Genomic DNA, 23968 nt, shown 5'->3' on the forward strand with positions numbered 1-23968 from the left:
ACCATGACAACTGAGGTTGAGAAACAGCGATTGGCTAAGGTTAATAAATGTATACTTGAAGTTACAAGGTTTCAATTAGTGTTATTTTGTTCAGAACTATCTCAGCTTACCTCCTAGGAGATTATGAATGGTGTATTATTCTCAGAAAAAAGTCAGTAAATTCACAAAAACAAATGTGGAGAATATAATTGAATAGAGTTGTTTAAGATTGGAATGGTCTATTCTTTCATTGGGGGAGTGTCTGTGAGCCACACTAGTTTCGGAGAATTCCACTCCTCATCAGTGACCCTGGACACTACCACCAATGAAATATCAGACCAAACCAAGCCTTTATAGTAGTGAGGTATCGAAAATCTAAATGGTGTATTTAAGTGTTTTACACTCACAAAAAAGAAACCTATTATTCTATAGGTACTTGAAGAATTTGTAGCATTCAGTCACAATTTAATTCTTCATATTGTTAGCCGACACTGGGCAGCTTTAGTACATAATTGAATAGATTTGTTTAAACATTTGTTTAACAACAAGTAAAAGCTTGGAATGGTCCAGTGTCAGCTAACAATATGAAGAATTAAATTGTGGTGAAATGCTACAAGTTCTTCAAATACAATGATAAGTTTCTTTTTTGTGAGTGTAAAACACTTAAATACACCATTTCAAAATGTGGAGAATGTTGAAATAAACCCAAAACCAAAATTTGCTTTTTTAAAAAATGTTTATGCATAAGATTAAACATATTAAACATTTTTATTTTATAAATTTCAACACTGGAGTATTAAAACGACTATAAGTTTATTATCTGTGATTCTTTTAATTCAAATGTGGAATTTTTTCCTCAGGGCAGGATGCATAAATCCAGGCACCAAAGAGCTAATGCAAGTTTATGACTATTCAGATCCAGTTGGCAACAATGTTAACAAACTGAAGGACATTTGCAAGAAAATTTTAGAAATTTCAGGAATATACCTGAATAAGGTATATTCCTTTACAGATATAGAAGGACAAAATTTTGTAGTTTTTCAACTGTTACATCAGTTAATAATCAAACTCCTATGTATGTTGATGAATTTAACTAAAAATTTAATCTTGCGACAAAAAACTGTTTGGGGTTATATTTCCATCTGTCTTACTTTTATTTTTAACAAATGTCTACAAAGTACACAGTAAGTTTTCTTTTCAACAGACTATTCTAAATGTTTACTAGTATGTATAAAGAAAAAACAAGTACTACCATAATATATATTGGGGATTTCATTATCAAAAAAGACAAGTGTTGGCAGTTCCTCTATCCCATATCTTTCTGTTGCTTCCGCATCATCTGTTTTGACAAAAACTATGCCATTTTCTTCAGCTTCATCATCAATGTTCTCCAGTTCCTTCAAGATTTTCTCACTCCTTTTGCTTTTGCTATCATCTGAGACACAAATGGCAAACTATTAGAATAAAATTTAAAAATGACATTAAAGTCATTATCACTAGGTAACTGGAACAACATGGACGTAATCATATATGTGTGTATGTAGGTGTGAAAATAAGGTCATTATCATATAAAAAACAAGGAAGTAATCACATATTTGTGTGTGTAGGCATAAGAGTGAGTTTGTAATTTGCTAATAAGAAGAACATGGAAATATTCATGTATGTGAAAATAGATATCACAGTGAGTTTCTATAATGAAGGAAGGAAGGAACATAGGGGAAAAGGCACATAAAATAAAATAAAAAATAGTAATTTTAATTAGTAGAGCCAAATTTTACAAATTACCTATCTAATAATAGTAATTTTAATGTGAGATACTTTAACTGAGAAACATAAAGATGTTATATTTACATAAATATAAAACAGTGTTTTTATTTCAACACTCCCTATATGTCTAAGGAACATACTGTATAATGACTGTATTCTATAACTTTTAAGAAAAAACATAAAAGTAAATCCCACACAATCAATATGCTAACTCCATAAAGACAAAGGTCTTTAAATAATCAAATTTTCAGAACATGTTTAGTAGAATTTCAGTTCTGTCATCAGTTCTGCAAATATAAACTTAGTAAACATGTAGATGTCAAGTAAGTACGTCTGATAGGTAAAAGTTCAATTTTGTGTTAATACATTTGCTATTCAAGTGGTTATAACTAATAAACAGAAGTCTAGTTTGTAATTATGAACTTATGAGTCATATGAGCAGAAGTCCAATTTTGTGATCAAAGACTTACTGAACAAGCATTTAAAAGGTACAGAGGTTGAGTATGCTATACTAAAACGATTTTGAAGACTCACTATTGTCATAGTCATGCTCTATCTGATGACTGTGCATCCTAATAATAGGTCCGCAGTGTATATTCATAGCAAAAGTTTTTCATGTCCAAACAAACCATGCCTCCCTGCTTGCTTTCCATAATCCATCTAGTGTGTGTGTGTGATGATGCCAGTTTCCCAGTGCCAATTTACCCAGTCCAACAGCACAGAAATCCATAAGAGCTGTATCTGGTAACTTAATGTTTTTTTTGTATGAAATAGCATGGATACTTGTTTCACTCTTAAGCTTCTCAAGGTAGGAAATAATCAAATGGATATGTTGGGAAGCAAATTGTATACACCCAACTTTTACTACTTTTACAGATGGAGATCTTTCTTCATTATTTCATGTGTGTCATTTGGGGCAGATTTTACCACTAACCTTCGTGTTTGTGGATTCTAACCTGTTACAAGATGCTGCACTTTGTTACCACAGTTTGGATAGGGGTAAGACTTGTTGCAGGTCTCCTTCTGGATGGTACTGATTCCCCACATTGATCCATATTTCTTTGTTTTGCAGTGCCATTAAGTAAATGGATATCCCCATATTGGAAATTCTAAATTCACAAACTGAACACAAATTTAAAATATGAGGTATGAATATTTTGTGTTGGAAAAAAAAAACTCTTACATGCTCTTCCCAAAAATAATCAATTTTCAATGGCATCACACTATCTGTGGAATGAAAATGTCAAAATGTCGATTCACCACAATTTCATATTGGCTGTATTTATCACGTGACTTTCTGATATGCATATTCTAACTCTTTTTGATATAAAGTACTGAACCCTCTGTATTTATGACTGGGGCTTTAAAAATAATTCAAACTAAAGTACTGAATACCTTTTACTTATCTGGGTAATAAAGGGAAAATTGGATTCAAATACAGTAATATTTAGAAAAATCACAAAAAACAACAACAAAAGATAATACTATCCTGAGCCTTGACACACACAAAAAATACAAAGTTAAAACTCAATTGAGATGATAGACCTTATATCCCAAGTCTATCCTTATGTTTATTAAGAAACTAAAACAAAAATATTTAACATTTTCAAATTATTTTTTCAAATTTCTTGTTCTTTCTACTTGTGACTGTTTATCTACTTCTCTGTCTATTATGTATGAAATAACTTACCTGTGTTTATATCTAGCCTTTCTCCACTATTATTAATTTAAGATTAGACTTATAAGTTCAGTTCATCGTAATGTTTTCTTAAAATTTTTTTACTGGTTGCCTGCCTACACGATATATTCATTATGTGTCTGTCTCGCACTGTGGCTCAAAATTACAAAGTCTGCATACTTGTACAACTTATTTCTCCCCTAAAGAAGAGAACCTTTATTTTTAGAAACACTGCGTACAGTTTTATTTTTATCTGTATTTTCTTAACAAGTCTAAAATAAAAAAAAGTACTTTCATCATGAGTTCTCCTACTTGTAAAATAGTTTGTTAAAAAAGTGCACTAGTGTTTACAATTTCATCACCTTAAACACAGTATAAAGCATAATCCACTACATCTCCAAAGAAATGCTTACAAAAGAGAGCAGATATATATCACAGTTTATCCAAAAAGTTGTCTATCAAACTTTAAAGATGTTATCAAATATTACTACTGTTTTTAACCATGTCTTTAAAGAAATACACTTAAAAGATATTGCACTGAAGATTATTTGTTTGCTTATCCAAAATACTGTCTACTACTTCTTCTATGTTTCAAAGAATATTAAAGGTAAGTAAGCACATTAAGGAACGAAAAAACAACGACAAAAGAACTTGCTGAAGTAATAAAAAACACACTGATATATTTCTACTAGACTCCTTATCACTTAATTTGCATTTTATTCATAATGTTATTAAAAGTTACAAATAAGTAAGTATATGATTTGGAAGAAGTACACTTACAAAAGAGGGCAGCAATGTACTGATGTTTATCTATTAGATTATCCAACATTTTGTCCGTCACCTCTTCAATTTCATCAGATGAAATTTGTCTCAACAACCAATCTAAGACTTCTTCTTCCTTCTTCAAATCACCTAATGTAAAACGTGTTTTAATGTAAAAAATAATGCAATTGAATTGAAAGAAAACTAGTACTTGATGTCTAAAAAGATTAAGAATTAGGCATGTAGAGAAAAGAAAAATATTAAAATAATTTCAAGTTATGCCAATAGCTATTTCTACCAGTTTACCACGAAAAAAGAGAGAAGTACCACTTAATAAACAAGAGCATATAAACAATACAATAACACTTACAGTACCAGGATAAATCTGTATCTAGACATTTAACCCTAAAAATGCTTATTAGTAAAACAGAGATAAAAAAAACTCATTTATTAATGTAAAACCTGTTTACAGCCAAATGTTGTTACTAGGCTTGAAGATACTATATTTTGATTTGTTAGCATTGGATTTTTAAATGAACAACCCTTTCCATGCCAATAACCATCTTTCAAGTGTTGAGTATACATATGTATATCAAATTTTAAGTAAAAACAATCAATAAACCTTCTAACTGTATTTTAAGAATTTTTACTCAAAAATAGTTTAGAATTATTATTTGTAATTTTTAAATATTTCATATAACTTGCACAAAAAAATGTTCAAACTTACATTATTGTACAACTCTAAGGAATTTCGTCTTTAAACAACATACCAATTTTTTGAAAACGTTTCTGCCCATCCCAAAAGTGAGGTTTATATTTGTAAAGAAACTATCATATCATGACAACATAATCCTCAATGTATTGTTTCTCCTGTGATTTTCCTTCTCTTACTTTGAGTTTTATGATCTCCCAAACATGTGATTGGACAACTACTAAACAAATTTAATTTTCAAAATTTCTACAGACAAAGTTTAAATACCATTGGATAGAACAGTTTATAAACTATTTATATCAATATAGAATGAATGATGTGTTATTATAAGCAATCTATGTCTTTGTGGGAAAGTGACAAGACCTAGCTATGGCATTTAATAGGAAGTATAGAAGAATTAGGAACAAACTAAGGACATAGGAAACATTTTTACAGTTTTTTCAATCATTGCATTTGTTCCCAAAGACGTTTTTGTGATGAATTATATTTATTAGAAAGCTACAGATATTTTCTTTTATGACAAGAAATCAGGTAAGCCTTACTTAATTTAGAGCATATGGTAGGAGATGGCAAAATATTTTGGTGATTCAAATCCTTATTTATTGTTTCTCCTCTATAGTTGGAAACACATTTTCTATGTTTCTTTCTTCTTCTTTTTTATAATACTTACAAGTGTGTGCCACTTATTTATTTCTGAGTTGATTGTCTTCAAACAAGGAGGGCATACACCTCTAGTCCAACTCCCCCCCAGATGACTTTTTTATTACTTAGGTTTGGACTTTAAGGAGTAGAAGGTAAAACTTTACAAAAACATATATTTTGGCCTGCATATCCCTTATATTTCTATCAGTTCAAATGAGACTTGGCAAAAAGATACAAAAAGGTACCTTATGACAATCCAATACAGGCTGAAGCAGATAGATAGGCAATTTTACAAAGATAGTGTTTTTGGCCTCCCAATCCTTTATATTTCAAACAATCTAAATGGGACTTTGCACAATTATACATTGCAAACGGATTCATGTCTTTCTTATGACCTTACAGGGGTCAGAGGTCGAAATATTTCACAGAATTAGAATTTTTATTATACCTTTCCACTATATTTGGACAAATTTAGATTATACTATGTACAATGATAACTTGAAACAATCCTCACAGACATATTTGGGATTTTACAGAGGTGAAAAGTAAAAAACACATTTCAGTGTTTGTAATAGGGAGCTCTGAACCTAAACACATTGTGTGCATCAGCAAATGTCACAAGATGTTGTTATTAATAATTTTTTGATTCACACTATGCATGAAATTGCACAAACTGTTTGAAGAACAGGTCTTATTTGCCCAAAACTCAAAAATTACCTGAAAGTATTTGTCAATGTGAATAAGTCTATTTTTACAGAAATTGACTGTCCTAAGTAATATATGGTCACAATTTAGTAGGCTCCAATATATCTTTCTCACAAAGAAGTCTGAAGTTCATACTGTTAAGCATTTATCTTAATAGAGTATATATGTTGTAGTTTACCCCCATTTCCAATGCCTTAAATACCATTCTCTCTCTTAAAATCTAGTGTATTTTGAGAATTTTGCTAAATAAAGTGGATAGAGGGAAGACATATTGCATTCACTTTCTAGTTAAATGTTATTGTTAAGTGCATTGTACTTTCATAATGCACATAAATAATAGAACCTATAATTTATTGAAAAGAAGGTATATTTATTAGATGTTAACTGACTTCAACAATGAACATTATTAACAAAAATGCTGTTACCTAGTCTGACCTACTTCCATTTTGAAAGGCTAGGTTCTACGTAATTGATAAATCTTTGTCAGTTTCTACAGGTTTTTATGATTTATAACCAAAAATAAAAGTATTAAAAATAATACCTTAATGAACATCAACAAAGTTGAATCTGACTGCGTATATAAAATGGAGATTACTCATCAACATTAACAAAAATAAAATTTTAATGTTTTTTTTTTCAAAACAGTCACACAAAATTTTTGGAATTTTGCAAAAATGAAAACTAAGTCAAATTAAATGAATTTTCTATGCTGAAACTAGAAACTATTTAGTAAGCTTATTCAAAATTTCATGCAATTTAGTCAGGTATTTTCACTAAGAGAAGAAATCATTGATTTCTGTGATCCCCCCCCCCCCAAATATGAAGAGGGTTATATAACTAAATAATTAATTTCAATGATCTTTCTTTGTTTGTTTTTGTTTTTTAAGTATAAACATACACAATGGGCTATCTATAATTTTTCCACCATGGGGATAAAATGCTGAACTTTAGCATTATAAGACCAGAATCGTATTGCTGAGCCAATTGGAGGCCAGTGATCTTTAACTAATACAAAATGTATCCTGGTTCTAACCATAACTGTGTTTTTGTTTTGTTTTGTTTCTGAGTAAAATGAATAAATGAGATAGATCTTTACACTTGTTTGCTTTCATTTTTCAATAGAACTATATTTTATTAGCTGGCAGTTTAAATTTTTGCCTCTATATTTTAGGCTTTATAATTTACAGTATCTGTTGATAGGCCTTAAAAAAAAACTGTTAGGCCACAACATAATCATGACAGCATTTATTTGAAAACTTGAAAAATTAGTAATAATACAGCACAATTATATAAGAATGTGAATGCTCTTCTCACTAAATCTGTTTTAACATTAAAAAGAATAATTCATTTTCATTTGAAATTTCTAAAACAGATACAAGTTTATATTCAGGTATGACTTTGATAATTACCCACAAAAACTTTTAATACTTTAACTCATTAGTACAGAACAACAATATGCCAAAAAAGTATAGATAAAGTGCCAATAATTCTGATTAAAAATTTGCTGAAGAATTTCTGGGAAGTTATTATGATTTTAACAGTTTATAAAAAGGTCCAACCTTGATAAACACTTGGTATTTCATTTTCAAAATAAACCAATACTGGAAGTTCATCATCAATTCCATATTCTTTAGCCACTTCATCATCATCTATTTTGATGAATGCTAGTCCATGCGAGTCAGCTTCATCATCAATGTTTTCCAATTCCTGAATAACTTCCAGAGAGTTTTCATCATCCTTATCATCTTAAAATGAAACAAATGATAAAGAATACATACTACAAAAATAATTATAGTATGTACAATGAAAATTACCTGCGTGTTAAATACAATTTAACATGCTCTGCACAATAAGCAATAAATAATACACACACACACATCTATCGTAAATACACAGAAAATATTGGCAACTTGAAATTATAATACATTTGTTAAAAGTACAATTCTATCTATATAACAAATGAAACAACAAAAAAATTTATATTTATGATTCAATTTGTCATCCTGAAATTCAGTTTTTTTTACGAGCTGAACAAAGCGTTTTTGAGGACAATGTTATTTTTAAATGTCTTTGTTTCAAACAAAATTATAATTTGTAAATAAAAGAATTACAATGAACTTAAGAATTTAAAACAAAATTATTAATATAAACTTTGGATTTTAAGTTTGTTTTTAATGTCAAAATTTTTTTTAAGTTGTGCTAGATAAATCAGTTTATAAAGTGAAGGTCAAAATGTCAATTACTAAATTTTTTTTAAATTCTGAAGTTAATTATTATTTGATTTACAAACATGACAAGTAACTTCAATTAGCATTATGTAGGTACTAAATTGTCATGAACTTTGGGTGGGTGTTCTTTAACTATCTATATCCATAACATAAAATTAACAAATTAGTAAAACATGTCTAAATGAAAATTCACACCATACTTTATTGCCTATCATAAATCAAAATTAACATATTCAAATGAAAAAGGTCAACACAATTAAAATCCAAACCACAAACAATGTCACTTTTCTTCCTATGAGAGATTTTGGCTGGCCATCAAGTACAAAACAGATGAATACATAAAAATAATAGTCATCAAAAGTTTCTTAATCAAAAGCCTGCCTACTTTCAACACTTCCCAAGGTCATTTTAAGCTAAATAGCTTCCTGAGCTCTTGTCTCTTTAAGGTAATTCAAAGTTCTGTGATCACACAAACATTGCTGACCAGTTTTCTTGCCATAAGATAACTTGAAATTGAAGAGGACATATGAATGTGTCAGAACTAGTTTCTCTGATATCAAGACTTCTGACAGTTTATGCCATTTACTATGATTTTTTCACTAACCATGCTATTATGCCAATTTGTGAAAGTTATTGGGATTGTAATGTTATCAGTTATCAGATTGTAACAGTTATCAGATCAGTACAGTAGCATACTAAATACACATAATGTAGGACTTATCTTGAGGGGCTATGTCTCTCAAAATAAGCATTTCCAGATCAAATGTCCTCATTAAACCAGGGCTTATGAGCAAAATTCACAACTTAAGTTATTAAGATTTAGACTCAAAATCTTTTTAACAGGCTTTACTTGTATTGTACACCTAAGGAACTATTCACTTCAGTTTAGCAGCTAAACGACAACAGAGCAAGTTGCTATTTGACCAAATATATATATATACACTCTCCTTTTGTTTAGATAAGTAATTTTTTTAGTATACTTTGATTATGGTGTCTTTTAAGTTTATATTACCTTCCACATATCAATTTTAAAATGTTGTTCTTACTGTTTTGGCAAAACATGAGCATAAGTCAGTAATTTCTTGTCAACAGCAGTATTTTTATGAGATAAAATGTAAGCTTTCATACTCACAAAACAACACTGCTAAAATTTTGGAATTTTTAATCATCTGTTCTAAGACTTTGTCTGTCACATCCTCAATCTCATCAGAATTTTTTTGGTGGACCAACCAGTCTAAAACTTCTTCTTCCTTAGTCAAATCCCCTGAAATTACAGTAATGTAATCTAAATACAAATTTTCTGGTGGACTATTCCAGTCTAAAGCATTTCCTTTTCAATATACATCTAAAATAATCATTTTTGTCAAACCAAAAATTACAGAAGTACCTCATTATTTTCCAAAATAAGCTTACATGAAAACTTTTCTGTTGGCTTAACTAATCAAAACATTTCTTATAATAATTAAGTAAATTATAATTAGAAACTATCAAGTTTTCTGAGGGCTATCAGATTCATATTTTTATAGTCAATTAGAATTATTAATTAACATAAATATTCTGGAGTATATTAACTTCTCTTCTTGCTTAGACTCATCAGTTTAAGTTAATGTAAATATCAGATTTTGAAGGAAGACAATAACTTTTCATATTTGAATCAAGTGATTTTTAATTATTATTTTTAGATAAAATATCAACATTCAACTATATTGTTTGGCAAGTGTGACTGACTCTTATAATAAAAAATTCTAAATTCCCACATATACACAAAAAAAAAGATAACAGGCTGCATTTTTTCAATTCAAATAATCAGGAATTTAATTGTTACCTTGATAAAAGTTTGGAATTTTGTTTTCAAAGTACACTAAAGATGGTAAGTCATCAATTCCAAATTCAGCAGCAGTTTTATCATCATCAATCTTCACAAAAGGAATGCCATGTTTATCAGTATCATCATCAATGTTTTCTAGTTCCTCTAGTACCTTCATGCTCTTCTTACTCTCTTTGTCATCTAAAAGAAATAAATGTTTACAACTTAATAAGTCACCCAAGATTACAATGAATGTTATATTCTATTTAACATACTGTAGTTCAGAAAAAAAATCATTGAAATTTTATACTTAGAAATTCTGATGGACCACATTAGCTTTTTAAATACATTTTAAAACTATTTTCTTATTCCTAAACACATCTTTCAGGTAGTTCCCTTACACAAAAGGAAGTTATTTCAGGAAGTGTATTCCAGTGTAAATCTAAATTGTAGCTTTGACTAAATCTAAACACAAAATATACTGGAAACTATGTAAGAAAGTGAAAATCAATCTTTATTTCTCACAATTCAAGTACAAGGTCAGTGTTTCCTGGAGAATTTTAGATCAGTCTAGTGGTTGAACCAACCTGTTGATTCAAACCTCTATTTTCCAGAATGAGAGTATAACAATACAAAGAAGGTCCTAGCCACCCTCCTCAGTGTGCATGTGCTACCCATGTCATTGATGGTTAGTTACACAGAAAAATGAAGAAGGATGTATCCTCAAGATTTCACCTGAACCACAAGTGGAAAAGATTGGTCTGCATTTATACAGTAATCTTTTCCATGACAAAGTGCACTTGATACCATATGTAAATGATACAGAATAACAGGTAACTAGAGCAAAAGAAATTTTGCCACATTACTTGACCAACATTCTACTAGTATATGGCTCTATAAACAAATAGATTGAAAGCTATAAAACATATACTTTGCCTGAACAATGACAACATTATAATGAGTAACTTACATTAAATTTCGTACTTCTTGGAGGAGCAGTAAATAAATTAGACTAAAAGGGATACCTGGAGAGCAAATACTACAGGAAATTGTGGATTTTATAAAAATATTTTCTTAAATTAAGAACTTAAAAACTTATATAATATTAAAATTTGGATCATTAGTTATGTTTTGATGCAAAGTTAATTTGTATACCATGATAATAAAGCACTTTAATTAAACTAAAACCTTGTGATGTCCACAGAAAATGATACCCATAGTGAGAGTGTTAAACCAGAGTGTTGTAACAGCCAAAAGCATAAAATTACTCAATACGACAAAATATGTGGAGCCCACCAATTGTGCAAAGCATAGAAATAAGTCCAAACTTTAAGAGTTGGTGCTCATAAGCATTATAATCAACTCAGCATTTCTGTAAAATGAAAACAAGTTACTGTGCAAGAATAATTACATTACAAAGTAAAACTTAAATTTTGTTTGCTTTATGTTACAAAGTCATATAGAACTAAATTCCATGTCTTAAAAATACATAATTTTACAATAAAATATTTTCTACTTGATTAAAGCAATTTTTACATGTTAAATATAACACCATTTGTGCAAGAACTTTAGTAAGCATACTTACAAAACAACACAGCTAAAAACTTTGAATTATCAATCATTTGGTCCAGTACTTTATCAGTGACATCTTCAATCTCATCAGAAGACTGCTGAGTAATTAGCCACTCTAGGACCTCTTCCTCTATTGTTAAATCTCCTGCATAAAAGATCAATCAGACTTTTTAGTATGTTTGAAGTAACAGAAAAATATCACAAAGAAAATTGTTTAATTATATTCAATTGTTGTCTTGTGCACTTAGCTCATCATATTTGTTAAGAAAGTTCCTGCTAGTAAATTGTAACCACTAATAAGCTCCAACAAGCACAACATGTCTAATAGACAGCTCCTGAAAGTACACCATGAGGATAAATAAGCTGCACCTAACACACCTTATCTTTCAGCAACCTACAACTAACACTCGTTATATTCTAAAAAGTTTCTGTTATTACATAATGAATGTAAATAAGCCATATATGCCATTAATAGAGAACACCTTGTCCAAAAGTAAGCTCCCACTAGCACACATTTGTTAGCAAGCTCCATCTACCACAGTTTGGCAGTTGATATGCTACACCTAGCATATCATAGCAAGATCCTATATAAGTGTGCTTTTGAAAACTAATCTATTATAATGCAAATAGAAAAAACCTTGATAGAAGTTTGGAACTTTGTTTTCAAAGTACACCAGAGCAGGTAGGTCTTCTATGCCAAATTCAGCAGCAGATTCATCATCATCAATTTTTACAAAAGGAATGCCATGTTTGTCAGTATCATCATCAATGTTCTCTAATTCTTCTAACACTTTCATGCTTTTCTTACTTTCTCGATCATCTGAAAAAAATCCACAAAACGAAAATTTTTTGTAGTTCACACTAACTGATTAAACAATTCAAATTAAATAAATCCATTAGCAATATTTTCAGTTGATACTTGTATCTTTTTGACAAAATACCTAACCAATAATCATAGTTTCGTATAGTAACGACCTTTTTTTTTTTTCTCTTTTAAAAACTTGGATACTATGATTTTAAATCATACTTAGTTCATGAACTGTTGTATAAACAACATAAAGAAAAATTAATTTTTTTAAGCAGTGCTTAGCTGACCTAATACGAGTCAAAAATACAAATGACATATAAGCTTCATATTTCTCATACAAAATAAGCCCTTTAAAGGACATTTATTCTTTGTGATTCAAACACAATTTAGCAAAGATGATGTTATTCTCAAACTGGATGAACTATTTCCCTTTTCATTCAACAGGCAGTTGGAGTCCATTCAAGTTCTCAAACCAACTATTCATCCATGCTCCAAACATATATATATAATAATTATATTAGCTATATAAAATCAGTGCAGTTAAACACTTATAAGAAACAGAATTTTTGTATCCAAATATAATAAACAGATGTTATGAGAAACGTATTAACTTGCACTGGAAATAAAATCCTTATCAGAAACAGCTGAGGGCTACATTTTAAAGAAATATCAATGCTCATTGTCCTAGCTAGGCTAATCATAAAAAAAAGTTACAAGATCAAATTTAATATATTATCAACCTAGCTCGTGTGCATTATTGCTCTTTATGACAACTTAAATAGGCTTAAATTCCTCTATAAAGTTGATAGTTTCTCAAGGTAATTCCCTTTCATGTAATAACAATCAGAGAAATAGTCATACAAATAAAAAAATACTTGATTGATGTAAAAAAAGATTAATATTACTATGAGAAACAACTGTACTGTAAGAATATGTTGACCTGAGAAAAACTGACTCCCATTACTGTTGTTTATAATGACTATAAGCTCATACATTATTCTGAACATTTGATGAATTTAAATGTGACAGATATTATTTTTAGAAAAAATATTTCTGTTTGTGTTATTTTTTATACTTTAAGCATACCTTATTGTGAGAATTGTTTCTAGTGGTGTGACTGTTTCTAGCTTCAAACTCATTGTGAGTAATGTTTCTGTCAGTATGACTGTTTCTAGCTTTAATCTTATTGTAAGAACTGTTTGTCAGTGTGACTATTTCTACTTTAAGAATACCTTATTGAAGAATAACTTTTTTCAGCGTGGCTGTTTCTACTTTAGCATACCTTATTGAAGAATAAGTATTTTTGTCAGTGTGACTGTTTCTAATTATGCATACTTTATTCAAGAATAACTGTTTTTGTCAGTGTGGCTGTTTCTACTTAAGCATACTTTATTAAAGAATAACTGTTTTTGTCAGTGAAATTGTCTCTACTTTAAGCATATCTTATTGAAGAAAAATTCAAAATTTCCCTTAAAATATACAGTGGCAGAAAAAGTTTGTAAATTGCAAACAAACAAAATTAGTACAAGCCATGTACAGAATATCTAAACCACTCAATGGATAATACAGCTGGTTTCAGAACTTTAATTGGCTGTAAATGCCTGTTGAATAAAAATGGGACAATGTTTTGATACAGTACTGTGACCTTATTTAGGTCAGTACAGTTGAAGACAATAATGAAGAGCAGCTATTGATCTGGTACTCATAACTAGTTGCCTTCTAAGAATTAAATGGTACCCCACCACCTTCCTGGCTATATAAAAAGAACCCTCAATACCATTTCCATAGTAATTGGTTTAAGAAAGCAAGGTATGTAAATACTACATACCTTTCTTTCCTATAGTGTGTTTATCTTATATCTGCAAAAGTGTTTAATTTTCTTTTTAAATTCTGATTGGAACATATTAAATCTGGTTGACTGGTCAATAAACTTACCTGTTGTTTCACGGGATATTTGTATTGTATCCTACTTGCTTTACATGGAGCAGAAATACTGAGAGACATGATGAAAAAAACAAACAAACAGAGACTGATGACATATTGAATTGGAGCAAGAATAGATGTCTCAGCTCTAAGGATGAAGCTGATCCTAGTCTGAAGGTAAAATACCCTAAACTGCAGTACCTGACCCTTGTGCACAAAAACCACTGATAGTGGTGGTGTCCTACCACTATGGCAATGTGCAGATAGGAGCTGACTACAACAAATTTGGATATCCACAATCCCAGTAAAAAATGCCAACTCAGATTGAGGAATTAGTAACTTGTGAACCATGGAGAATCTAGACATTGATACAGACGAGAAAGATCAGTAACTAGACACCAACCTCCTGTCTTCTTAGGTCCAACAACCAATGGGAATAAAACCCTAGAAGAACTAGCACGACTCTCTCACTACCCACAGACCAACCAAACTCTTATAGCCCTAGATCTGCATGAGAGTCAAACCCTACAGGCTGGGTTGATAATGGTGGTGAAGATGTAAACTGAATGACTAATCCTGACTCAAGGTACTATAGTGCTCATAGATCCATGGTTAAGGTTACCACGTGGCCAGAAATTCTTGGAACCGAGCCACCACTGAATATATATATATGTGTGTGTGTGTGTGTGTGTATATATATATATATATATATTTATATGTACATTTAGAATAAAATGTTATAAGCTACTCTATAAAAAAACACATTTTAAGTAATATGGTGAAAAATTTACTTACAAAATAGTACAGCCAAGTACTTTGAACTATCAATCATTTGTTCCAATACTTTATCAGTGACATCTTCTATTTCATCAGAGGTTTTCTGTTTAATCAACCACTCCAAAACTTTTTCCTCATTTGTCAGGTCTCCTAAATAATAAACCAATAAATGTGCCCCTGTTAACAAAGCAAACTAAAATAGTCACAGATAAAAGAACTTTTTACATTGGAAGAATTTATAGGTATATGCAATAATTTACGATTTTAACCAAAAATTTAAATTTTAAACAAGATTATAAACAATTCCGCTGTGTCCAGAGGAAAAAATAACAAAATTTTCTGATAGCTAGTACAGTCTTTCTCTATGTGACTGTGTATGTTTTTAATTCTATTTTATTATTTATTCTTTAATAATTTATTTGAAATTCCCAAAGCTTTTCTTTTGGTTAACTTGTGTTTTTCATTTTGTTTTGTTTTCCTGGACAAATCTCTACTCTGGTATATAGCTGTTAATTGTCCCCATCTGTAGATATATCTATTGCCTTCTTTATAAAAAAAGCTATATATAAGATTAATACAGGATATTCAAATAACACATTATCAAGCACTTTATTTAAAAATCTTGGGATATATACTTCAGTTCATTCAAAAAAAATAACTCACTCTGTATATACGTGTAAAACATTTTCTCATGCATACCCGTTATGCTCATTGTAACAAATTTTGCATACATTAAAGTACTTAAAAGTTTTAACATTTGAATACCTTGGTAGAAATTTGGAACTTTGCTCTCAAAGTACACTAAAGCTGGTAAATCTTCAATTCCAAACTCAGCAGCAGTTTTATCATCATCAATCTTTACAAATGGAATGCCATGTTCGTCAGTGTCATCATCAATGTTTTCTAATTCTTGTATCACTTTTAAGCTCTTTTTACTGTCTTTGTCATCTAGAAAAATTAACAAAATAAGTTATCCCATGCTTTTTAGTATTCTACAAAAAGACTTGATATACACACACACAGTTTCAACAACAATTTCAGTTAGAAATAAAAGTGAGTCTCTATGGTAGAATAAGATTTCTCCCTAGGATAAAAGATAAAACTTCCTAATATACAGTCTGGGCAAGTTTCATAGCTTATGACAAACCTACTTCATATGTAGATTAATAAAAGTTTTAAAACTTACTGATACAGTAAATCTTCTATATATACTTTGATTATAGTTCCAAAGCTAACAAACATTATAAACTTTCAATATACATATACACTAGTGAAAGTCTTATAGCATAATAGCATGGTCAACCCTCAAATATAAATTGATCAAAGTTTCATGGTACATCCTCAAGATGTTCAAAATTTTATGAAAAAGAGACTAACTTCACTTACAAAACAACACTGCGAGAAATGGAGATTTCTCTATAAGCTTATCAAGCACTTCATCAGTGATGTCTTCAATTTCATCAGATGTTAACTGTTTGACCAACCACTTCAGGACCTCTTCTTCTTTGCTCAAGTCACCTAAATTTTTAAGAAATTAAAAACACATCCGAATATTGAATTACACAACCATTCAATGTGATTCACTTACTGATTGTAGATAAATCTGCAATTTTAAAAAAAGGAGCTCTGAACACAAAAACATATCTCTGCAGACTATTTAAACATGTTAACAACATGCAAGTAAACACTTCCACTCAATAATCACTCCAAATTTACTTAAAAAGTTCACCATTTTACTGTCATATTTTCTTATATCAAATCACTATATTTTAAAACAATTTAAACACTTTAACCATCAGGGTTTGAAATTAATGTAAACAACAGTCAAAATTATTTTTAAAACATTGGTAGCATGAATAACATTTATGGGAAAACCACACTACAATTATCAACTAATAAGCCTTCTCCAGTAGCTTGTTGTGCATCATTCTTGCATTTCTCTATGGGATTCACTAAATTCAAAATAGCAAGTAAATGCAGTGTGTTTAAGTGTCAGTTTTTTAGATCACATATATCAATATATATATATATATATATATATATATTTTTTTTTTTTTTCATTTCACATTAACAAATGTAATTATTATCACAAATATACAGTTTGATAATATATTAAAAACCTAAAACTGAAAATGCAATGTTTCTTGGAAATATCGTCTCACCAGTTATATCCATTAAGAGTGACACTTCTGTGAGTAACTTTTAAAATAACTGGCAAATATTTTCCCAGTGGCCAACTGTTCGTTTCAAGCTGTGATTTCAATTTACTCCACATTACTTACAATAATTTCAAATTTATGAACTTTCAATTCCAAATTATTAGATAATTTCATAGTTTCAGATAAACAAAAAACAAACCAAAATATAAACATGGGATATACATCATGAGAATCAGAATACTTATCAGAATGTTGAAGAACAGTTTACATTTCTGTTTTTATTTAACAAGTTTTATATAAAAAAATACTGAGAATAGCATTAATGGTTTAAATGTGTTATACAACACATATTAACTATAAAAAGTTCTTGCCTACTTTCTCACTATTCTTAACTAGAAGCTTTACTTTAACTTTATGTTGCTGAACCTTTATGGAAAAAATGTTTAAGGTAACATTTTATTGATAGGTTGTTTAGGCAAAGTATTTATAATGAATCTAACTTTCAAACGGACAGCAACTGCCTGTTGTAGAAACCTACAAATGTAGAAGACGATGTTTCGAAAGTCTTCCGCCTTTTGTCTTCAGGTCAGTGTGTGTGTGTGATGTAGAGGCTACAGGAAGTCTCTCCTTCAATCAGAAACGTCTTTTAGCCAACCAATCATAACATGCTCTTCCACAATCCACTAGAACACTATAAAGATCAAACTACACCACACACACACTGACCTGAAAACAAAAGGCGGAAGACTTTCGAAACATCATCCTCTACATTTGTATGTTTCTACAACAGGCAGTTGCTGTCCAATTGAAACTTAGATTCAACATTTTATTGTTCAGACAATTTCAAAGTTTCTAATGTTTTTGGTCTCTAATAGTTAAATTCTGCAAATACATTTACTTAATCATAAATTTCTTGAACCTTTTTAGCGTAATAGCATTCTGGTGTCAAATAAATGAAATTTTACTTCAATAAGAAATGGGTTGTAATGTCAATGATTTTTTAGACATTTTGAGTAGACTACTAATAATGGTTTTGGAACCTTATTCAGATATTACAGTAACTAGTCTTCAGCATTGAATCCATGTAAGTTAACATTTTCATAATCTGAAAACGTATTTTTGGTAGATACCTCTACACACAGATTAGCTAGGATCCCATACTGAATTGAAGGAGGGGCTGGTGCAAAATATCCAAGGTGAGTTCCCTTCAGAAAGCACCTAAAGAGATGCTCATGGAGTGTGACACCCAATGACAGGGGCCCCATAAGTGCACACCTGTGGGAGACCATATCTCGTCTCAACTACGGTATACTCTTCACCCAGAATGTAAGGAGGAAAAAGACAAATAAGCTCCTTGTGCTGCAGAGACTGGCAGAATGAGAAAATAACCATCCAATCACTTGCACATATGCTGTCAGAAAGCCAATTTGTGTAGTGTGTTTGGGAGACATTCAGACCATATCTTGTGTGCTCACCATGACTCTATTGAACAGACTCAATGAGACAGACTCCAGCTGCAAGAGGAGGGTACTTTAGTAATGTAGTATGGTTTTCTATAGTGTATACTCACCTCAACTCTACTGAATAGGCACTGGTTACAGGAGGAGGGCACATCAGTGACATATTACGGTTTCATATAGTGTGTCCTCACCTCAGTTCTATTGAACACACTCAGACATTAGTTTTGGATCATGTTTTCTGTAGATTGTGTGCTCACCTTGACTCAACTGAACATACTTTGACTGCAAGAGAGCACAAGTTGCATGAGTTATGGTTCAGAAGGGTGACCCACAATACAATGACAGTGTCACCACCACCCCACTTCTCATTGTATTATGCTAAGCCCAAATGGTGAGAGTTCTCCAAGGTACCCCCCCCCCTTAATGGTTAGGAACTTGTAAGTGGCAAGGGTTTCTTGTGTTTCACTCAAAAATGAGGAGGGGGAGAGAGAATTCACACTGTTCAGACCCAAAAAAAGTGTCCAGATCCCTATTGGACCTCCAGCCAGAAAGGTTTTCTACTGAATACTGTGCAGTGAATGACCACAAAACCCTATTTTTTAAAGCTAGAAAGTGCGAGATAAAGAGGTGAGCAGATCACCAAACCGATGCTGGATTTTTCCATGATATAGGTATAGTCTGGATCAGGCAACTGAGTAAATGTATATCACGAGGATAACTCAAGTGGCCTTGTGGAAAACCCCATCTCACAGTGGACACTGGTAGAGCCAGGGTAGGTGGTATGAGCACTTACTGTTATCTTAACTCAATGTATATTTTGGGTAAGTATGACCTAGAAGGCAACACTAGTCATCTGATGGGATCCTATAAAATTAAAATGGGGTATGAAAAAGAAATTGTATGTATTCTTCTCAGAGACAGTAAGGTGATAGATGGAAGCCAAAATCCAGAAGAAGATGAAGCAGCTAGATGGTGTAGATAAAGAAACATAAATGGGTGATCTCATCTCAGAGCCACAAAGATGAGATGCAAGAGAAAGAGAAAAGTGACAAATTGAATATGAAGAAATGTGAAATAGCCAGCAAGCATCAAATTCAGAGACAAACATACCAACTGGAGGAATCAACAAACACATACAGTAAAGATAAAAGGAGAAAGATCCCTAGGAGAAAAGGGGTCCAAGAGTAGAGACCCTGAAAGGGAAAGGTCTGTGATAAGAAACACCAAAAAAACTCAAACAGGACACAAGGGCCAATCCAGGTCCAAATAAGTGGGGAGAGACAGAATGAAGGAAGATACTTGAAAAAGTACAGTTACCCTCCCAAGTGGTTGAAGTCTTAGGAAGGAAAGATCAGTCCAGGGAGAGAAGTAAAAAAGTGAGAGGGAAGAGGGTACTAGAAGCATCCATAGCATAGATAATGGAACAATGGTAATTGCAGGTGAGAAGGAGGAAACAAGTCTGGAGTCAAAGATGGTACAAAAGCTAGAAGCCAACAGTGAGAACAGGGAACACATGAGAGCATGCACATCACCATTAAGATCTCAATGAGATATAGGAGTTGAGCTATGATGTCGAAGAAAAACAAAGGGGCATAATAGGGTGGGGAATACAGGGGAACAAACAGTTTCTGGTATGAGAAAAGGAGAAATCTCATGAACAAGGCTGCTCAATAAACAGCACAGACATAGAATGAAAAACCTTGGATGAACAATCAGGTAATAAGACTGAAAGGTGGTTCACAGTAGGATGGCCAGGTGTAAAGGAGTGGAAAATGGACAAATGATGAAAGACATGATACTTTCATTGACAGACAAACACAGTAGAAGGGTGACAGGAATGTGACAATAAGAATGCCACATGACTGGAAAGTCTGGCCAGATGGGTGATGGATTGGATAAATCCCACACATGAAGATGGAAGGAATATATTCCATGATCAAAAAAGGGACATGTGAGGGAGAAGCATGAGAGAGGGAAAATCGAAAAGAATAAGGAGGAGAGTGAATGATAAGTGAAAATGTAGAGGAAACCAAGGCTGAGCTGACCAAAGAGGCACTAAATATAGGATCTGACAAGGAGTGATGTGTAATAAAGTGAGAACCCCAAAGGAGGAGAGAAAAAATTGTAATAGGGTTACAGAAAAAGAAAAGACCAGACTGGCTGAGAATTACAACAGCCAGGGCCAAAGGATGAGGAACAGTGGACTAGAAAAGAGGAAGCCCGGAGTAGAGAAGGGTGTCAAAAGCATCCAAAGAGAGATGTACAAAACTAAGAGGAAACCCTAAGAAAACCTGGGGATGTAGAGACCACTTCATTGGTAGAATGAGGACAGGCTAAGAGAGGCAACCTGCAATCAAGTTATAAGCTCTTGGTAAATGATAAGCAATAAGTTAAACCTGCTGTGGATGGATCCAGAAGTGTATGTTCAATGCTCAAGAGCAAATGGTCCTGGAACAGGTGCTTCACGGACAGTAGATGCAAGAAACGACTGTGGAAGTGACTGAGTGGGACATAACCAAGTGATACACCAGCAGGGGTGGGAATGGGAACATGCCAGACAAACAGAGAGAAGGTCAAGCCCACTGCTGTGGAGTGAACATTTATCCCACATCCAAGCACCAATAAACTTGCCCTTGTCTAGAGATGTGTCTCAATCAGAGAGGAAAGCATCGGTGAGAGAGAGATCTGGTTTGAGAGGTGGTAAGGGAATACCAAAAGTAGTATGGGTATGGTCCAGTCACCATGACAATTCCTCAAGGAGAGGATGAAAACAATGGAGCCCAAAAGAGAAACCCTTGGATCTGCAAAGACCACTGTAGAAGACATAGTTGTGCATGCCACAAAGGAATGAGTTCCAGTAAAGGTAGAGTCCCCAAAAGGGAAAGAACCTACTGCAGAGGAAGAGAATGAGAAGTGCAAAACCAGTGACAAGATACGCTATAGCTCACAGGCAACGAAGTGACGGCTAAACTCCCTCGGATGAGAAAAGAGATGAAGAAAATGCCCAGTAGTACTAACTATCAACCAGGCATAAGAAATGAGTTAGATCTCAGGAAAAGTCCTTCCCCACAACCAAGTAGTCTCCTGTAAAAGAAGGGAGGCGTGAGAAGAAGAAACCATCCAAGAATGAGCCAAGAGAAGACAATTGTACAAGAAAAGAAATGCCAGCTCTGGGTTGTGAATATGATGAGTGAAGGCCATCATGATATCAATAAATACAAAAGTGTCCAATATTAAATCAAAAGAAAGAGTAAGGAACAAGAAGATATGAAAATGATGGGTGGAATAAAGAAATATGTGGTCAAGAGTGATGTATAGGAAAGTGTCTGATACATCAACCATGGCCAACCACAGATCAGGTGAAAAAGATCATAGGCAAGGTTTGAGGAAGAAGAAAAGGAAATGGGAAGAGAAGTGACAAGAGAGATCAAGGTGGAGAAATGAAAAACAACTGTCAGTAGAAAATGAGACCAACAGCAGGAGAAGCAACAGGTACACACAGGGTTGTACATGTCTGAAAGTCACTAACAAGCAGAGCTATAAAGTAGATAGACTTCTGAGAGAGGGAAGACAAGAAAAAGAAGAAGGCCTGGAACCTGGAATGGGAAGGTTAAGGGTAGATTGATCTAGGTGAGGAACAGGAGTAAAGAGTAAGGTCGAGAAAGATGAAAAAATCTATGAAGATAACACGGACAGAAACCACAGAACATCAGTCCAGGCCACTGGGGAGAAATGAACACAGTGGAAAACATCTGGGCACAGAAAGGGATTCCAACAAATACCATAGGAATAGGAAGGAGAACATAAAGAGGAATGTAACCTGATCCAATGAGTTCCAACAGCAGAAGAACAAAGTAAGAAGGAACGGAGCAGAAGAAGTGGAACAGGCTAAGCTGGCCCAGTAAGCATGTGGTAATCCATAACACGTTTAATAATGGCTACAACATCCCCAAAAGTTAACAAACCTCCAGGAGCCACAGTAGAAATAAGCCCTGTGTGTGTGTGTGTGTGTGTGAACAATGTCATTCACCCAGGACTAAGTATGAGTCACTGCCTTTTGAGAATTCACAATAAAAAATTAAAGCTTTCAAAACAAATGACAAAGAAAACAAACACAAAGATTTGTTAACAATGAAAATCTCAACAATTTGAATTCAAATTAGAAATTTAAATATGTCTGTACAATACAATGCCGAGAAGATGAATGAAGTTATCAGAAGTGCATAGGGGAGTTATTGAGCATGGAGGTTGTGTTCTTCTTCTATTAGTGGAGGATTTTCTCACGTGGTGATGTCATCATGCACCAGCACAATTCACATTAAAACATGTGAAATTAGGTAGGAGTTGCCTCAAGGCTAGTTTTATACAAATCTCTTAAGCAGATGCATAAGGAAGATAGCTAATCTGCATGAAGAGGTGAGGTAATGAAATTTCTTGGAAATGAAATTTTATTTAGTTATCATTATTATTAGTTTTATGTGAGCATAAAAAATCAAGTTTCTTAAATAACATAAGCAAACCCCTTAAAAATTGCAGTTTAAAATTTTTTATAAATATTTTAATCATTCATTTGTACCAAGAAACTTATAAGCCATAATGATTAACTTCTCAAGTATTTTAAAAACTGTGGAGACAGTTTTTAATCTAAAAACAAAAATTTAGAAACAAAGCACCAGACATTTTGGTGGTGCCTGTCACCTTTTTCACTGGATTGATAAAAAGGTGAAAACTGCCACCAAATCTTCTAGTTCTTTAATTGAAAATTTGTGTTTATAACCTAAAATCTTTGATTAATGTGTTCACAATCACTGTCTTGCTAAAATGTTTTGTGGACACAGCTGACAAACTTAAGTTGTGTGTTATATTTTACTAGTTTGGAAACAATACAGAAAAAAATGTCACAAACAACGTGATGACTGTATATTCATCACAAAATACTGTATTTCTAATACTTCTTTTTATACTTCTGTGAATTATAATATAATATAT

The 23968-nt window shown here is 32.2% G+C and overlaps 1 protein-coding gene across 1 annotated transcript in view; it reads right to left on the reverse strand.

Moving 5' to 3' along the window:
- Positions 1-23968, reverse strand: part of LOC106457322 — a 168395-nt gene that overhangs the window by 102862 nt on the left and 41565 nt on the right. The window contains exons 10-17 of the mRNA XM_022383191.1: positions 16747-16878; positions 16126-16308; positions 15379-15510; positions 12490-12672; positions 9606-9737; positions 7805-7990; positions 4205-4336; positions 1232-1414 (exon numbers count right to left, since the gene is read on the reverse strand). Coding sequence (XP_022238899.1) covers positions 1232-1414; positions 4205-4336; positions 7805-7990; positions 9606-9737; positions 12490-12672; positions 15379-15510; positions 16126-16308; positions 16747-16878 — 1263 coding nt within the window. The remainder of the gene's footprint in view (positions 1-1231; positions 1415-4204; positions 4337-7804; positions 7991-9605; positions 9738-12489; positions 12673-15378; positions 15511-16125; positions 16309-16746; positions 16879-23968) is intronic.

The sequence above is a fragment of the Limulus polyphemus genome, unplaced genomic scaffold, assembly GCF_000517525.1.
Source record: "Limulus polyphemus unplaced genomic scaffold, Limulus_polyphemus-2.1.2 Scaffold316, whole genome shotgun sequence".
NCBI classification, from domain to species: domain Eukaryota; kingdom Metazoa; phylum Arthropoda; class Merostomata; order Xiphosura; family Limulidae; genus Limulus; species Limulus polyphemus.